Raw genomic sequence first — 4,880 nt, forward strand, 5'->3', positions numbered from 1 at the left:
CTGGAACACCATCAGACAAATCATTATGTTTTTACAACATCTAGTTATAGTCTTCACCTTTAGATTGAGTGATTATTAATTAGTTTCGTGAGTTACATGATGATGAATTCAAAATGGATGATTGATGCATCTTGAGTTGGGCTACTGGGAAAATGCTTTACAGGCTATTATTGTTCAAAAAGGGATAATTCAAGGTGACTGGCGCTGCCTGAAATCGATACCGTCAACCAACTGTTGCTCTTTCAGCTGCCACGGAAACCCAGCGGAGCACGCATCCCTGATGTGCTTGTTTGCTTCTTCATAATTCATCCCATGTCGCCGAGATTTATGATCTGCTGCGCCTGGCTGCACTGCGCTGCGTCAAGACACCGACAGACGCGCACAGCACGACCGGAAGACAAGTCAGTCACAAAAATAAAAGCATCGGCCACTTAGGGTCATTGTGAGTTTACTCATGAATATTAAAGTAAATTGTCGCTTTAGGTCAAATAGCAATGAGCCTAATTACAGACCAATTTATTCACAATGATATTTTTACATTTGCTGACATCCCATTATTCCTATGTTGAAATAGTCAGCTGTAGAAGGGACTGACAATAACCACAGAGAACCTTGAGCACAGTTTAAACTTAAACCAGGTTGCTTTAAGTTGTTCCCCGTTAATCAATCACACGTTTTAATGAAGCAGTTGCACTTGCCTGTAAACAAAGTTGACAAAAGTAATACGTATTAGGCAAAGCAGTGGTGAGGTAAACAAGTAGCCTACATTTAGTAGAAAGCTGTGCAATTTCTAGGTAATTTCATATTTATGTAATGCTTGATTATAGCATACTTAATTAAATTAGTCATCGTCTTGAAAGAGAAATACACTTTCATCCTACAGTATCCTCGTGTTACTCATTACGTATTTTATTTCTTAATTTAAGGCCGGAAGTCGCAGTTTGGTTTTGTTGCGGCTCACTTGACATGACGCGCACTTCAATGCCAACTTTCTGGAAGCGCACAGGCGCACTGTCCGCTGCCAAACACGGCTGCATGGCACTGAGAAGACTTCGAGCTGCAGTCACCTCTGAGCAAACATAGGCTGTTTATTATCTCCAATAAAGCGCAGAGTTGAGAAGACTTGGGAGGCTTTGCGCACGGCGCCAGAGCCTCTGGTGACTTGCGTTTACTTTGTCAGTAAACAGTTGAGTGGAAATCTCGATCATTTGGGCTGTTTTGTGGCGGACTTGTCAACATAATGTGGGGGACCCAGAGGACGCGGCATGCAGACTGCAACGGCTCTGAAGCAAGTGAAGAGACAGAGATTGTTGTGAACATCGGCGGAGTGAAACAGGTGTTACATGGGGACGTGTTGAATCGCTACCCGGACACTCGGCTGGCAGAACTGGTGGACTGTTCACTTAAGTCTCCTGAAGAAATATATTTACTGTGTGACGATTACGACCCCGACATAGAAGAATTTTATTTTGACAGAGACCCAGAGGCATTTAAGTGCATTATTGAGTTGTATTTTTATGGGGAGATACACATGAAACGAGGCATCTGTCCAATTTGTTTCATGAAGGAGATGGAGTTCTGGAAAATCGGCTCCGATTTTCTGGATGAATGTTGTAAAAGCAATCTGAGAGAGGTGGAGGATGAACTTGCAGAGATTGCCGAGAAAGTGAAAACTATTCTGGTGGACCGAGAAGGAGATCCGTCGGCAGGAGGCTGGCAGCGTTTCCAGATGTGCCTCTGGAGGTTGATGGAGAAGCCGGATTCCTCGCTGCCTGCGCACATAATTGCTATAGTTTCTTTCATCTTTATCCTCATCTCCTCCGTGGTGATGTGTGTCGGGACCATCCCTGACCTGCAGGTGGAAGACTCGGAGGGTCACCTCACTGAGCACCCAACTCTGGAGGTCATCGAGACGGTGTGCATCGGCTGGTTCACAATTGAATATCTCCTTCGTCTGATCTCCTCCCCAAATAAAATCAAATTCGTCCTGGCTTTCATGAACATCATCGACTTCATGGCGATCATGCCCTTCTTTGTGGTGCTTATTCTGATCTCTTTCGGCGCGGGGGTAATGGAGTTGGCTAACGTGCAGCAGGCGGTGCAGGCTTTACGCATAATGCGCATTGCGCGCATTTTCAAGCTGGCACGCCATTCCTCTGGACTCCAGACCCTCACATCTGCCCTGAAGAGCAGCTTCAAAGAGCTTGGGCTGCTCCTCATGTATATGGGGGTGGGAGTTTTCCTTTTCTCTGCACTGGGCTACACCATGGAGCAGAACCACCCAGAGACACTGTTCACAAGCATCCCACAGTCGTTCTGGTGGGCTGTGATCACCATGACCACTGTGGGGTATGGAGACGTCTACCCCAAGACCACTTTAGGTCGGTGTAACGCGGCCATCAGCTTTCTGTGTGGGGTCATCGCCATAGCCCTGCCTATACATCCCATCATCAACAATTTTGTCATGTTCTACAACAAGCAACAGGTGCTGGAGACTGCGGCCAAGCATGAGATTGAACTGATGGCACTGCGCACCGGCGATGGCGAGCTAAAGGCTGCACCTGGCGCCCATAAACATGTTTGCGGCGCGGGGGTCTGGGACAACGCCATGCGCTCCTGTCACAGCGATACATACATCCCTTTACTGAAGGATCCCAGGGGAGGGGCAGGTATCCAGACCCCTGTGGACACAAGCTTCGAAAGTACAGAAGAGGCCACTGAATATTTTATCTCATGAACACGGAAGACGTTGCATCATCCTAAAAGAAAACTCAGCAAAAATAGAAACAACCAGACATTAATTATTCATTTTTGAATTATTCAAACTTGACCTGCACAATCTGGGGTAATGATACGACGATGATTTGATATTGTAAACACCCTCGTGGAAATAATTGGACCGCAGTAATAGTCTCCAAAGACCTTCTGTGCAGTTGAGGAAACGTGCCTATTAAAGGGACATATGTATGAAATGTTGACTTGATGAGCTGTGCCTTGGCGCAGTGAGTCTCTGTAGACTGAAGCCCATCTTATATAACGCCCTCATCCCCAGTTCTCTCACTTATACTGTAGACCGCATTGTAGCTTATTCCTTGGTACAGAACCATATATCACAATGAAGGTTGTTGTTTTTTGTGGGTTTTTTTAAATAATGAAAATGGGCAGGGTCTTCAGGAGAAAAGACAAATTGTAGATTAATGAAAGGTGTACAGACAACACAACAAAATGGATGGAAAACTTGAAGGTATTCAAAACTGATACAGACTTATAATGCCATAAATTTCAGTGTAAAGTCACTATATTTTGCTGCAGCCACAGACACTTTCAAGGTACTCCAGAAGTATGGTAGTGAATATAAAAGCAACTTAATCATGAGAGCTGTTCATTTCCATCTCTGCCTGTGGTCTTTATATGGCATCAGTGTAACTTTTGTAACCACACTGTATAATTGTGAGGTAATATATCAACCATATAAAAGCCTTCTACTGAGCAGGATTTCTAAAAGCAGTGACTGTGTCAAAGGCCTGATTTTTTTTCTTCTTAGTCTCATATTGCTAACTCCGGGACCTGAGAAGCTTTGCTCGGCTGGAGGTCATGTTTCTGTAATGGGTTTGAATTTTATAGAAGCCGTCACCACTCCCCAGAGGTTCAGCGGAATGAGCTTGCCCACCAAGTAATGGATGAAGGGGGATGAAGCAACAGGCAGGAGGTTAAACAAAAACAACCATCATAGTAAATTTACACTTTTGACAGGTGGGTGCGATCTAAAGAAAATGTAAATAAAAAAGTTAACAGTCTGTCTGGAAAACAGCATGTCTTAATGCTTTACTGCTCTTATTTTGATGTAACTTGAAAGTGTGATGTATTTTGTCACTGCGCCCTATGTTTAAAAATGAACTCTAAATTGGCTTAATGGGTGCTATATTTAAGGGTTAAATTTTCACAGCTTGAAAGTATTCAACTCCTACACCATTAGTCTGAGTGACATGAAAGTTTCCGCACACATAGAACAGTCCTATACACATTTGCTGGCACAGTAGGAGAGCTATAATTAAGATGACATATTTAATTCAAATGTCAGGTCTGAGGTTTCACATGGAAGCCTGTGGGTTGATTCATGTTAAGATTGGGCTCCTTTGCTCCAGCTGTCATTTTTGAATCTTTTTGAAATGAGCATACACACTTTGTTCTCAGAGAGTGATGATTTCCACATCACAAAACTCGAATAGATGAAGACTAGGAAGGCATTGATAGCAACATGTAGCCTGGTTGTGAGCCGGTGCTGATGTGGAAAAAGGTTTGGCTGTTGGGTGGAGGTATCTGCCCTTTAATTTCAGCTCAGCTGTGGATTATATTTCTGGATTTTATCTAAAGCCTTCCTTGTGATTAAAGCCTCTTTGTCACTTTAGCAAAAACTGCACAGCAGTGGTCTCAAAACTTTTCACATTTTCTTCCCTTAATGTCCCTTTTAATGTTCAATTTTAAAATTGGTTTGATGAAGCATAATTAATTACAGAGAAGTTGATATTATTATAATATTTTTTCACACAACTAAACAGTCAATGGTTAGGTTGGTTTGGGCAAGTTTGCCTTCTTATAGTGCAATCAAGCATCTTTTACTTTAATCCTATTATTCCATCTGATTTTAGTTTTGACAGCTATTTATCCACTCCTTAACTAACAATTTCAACTGTTAATGCAAAAATGGAGAAATGGCTGGAATAGTTAGCAAAAGTAATTTTTAGAAGTAACGGGGAATAAATGGCAGAAATTGTTATAATACCTTTCGCAAACAATTTCAAGCGTTTAACGTATTTTTTTTTCAGAAACTTTTGAGACTTTCTTGTACTCTCAATTTCGATTGTGTTGAGATGTTATTA

General features: G+C 42.5%; 1 protein-coding gene across 1 annotated transcript; it reads left to right on the forward strand.

Annotated features, from left to right (window-relative positions):
• The first annotated feature begins 991 nt into the window (after positions 1–991).
• On the forward strand, positions 992–4,415 carry LOC138203333 (voltage-gated potassium channel regulatory subunit KCNF1-like). Its single transcript, XM_069158092.1, has one exon. It carries the CDS (start codon positions 1,241–1,243, stop codon positions 2,735–2,737), a length of 1,497 nt encoding a protein of 498 aa, XP_069014193.1. The 5' UTR covers positions 992–1,240; the 3' UTR covers positions 2,738–4,415.
• Positions 4,416–4,880: the final 465 nt, after the last annotated feature.

Source organism: Embiotoca jacksoni, unplaced genomic scaffold (genome assembly GCF_022577435.1).
Source record: "Embiotoca jacksoni isolate LCO1_2020_lvr unplaced genomic scaffold, fEmbJac1.0.p SCAF_23, whole genome shotgun sequence".
Taxonomy (NCBI): Eukaryota; Metazoa; Chordata; class Actinopteri; family Embiotocidae; genus Embiotoca; species Embiotoca jacksoni.

Bases quoted from the DNA above. Each gene is read 5' to 3' on its own strand.
- LOC138203333 (XM_069158092.1), top strand. From the start codon at position 1,241: ATGTGGGGGACCCAGAGGACGCGGCATGCAGACTGCAACGGCTCTGAA.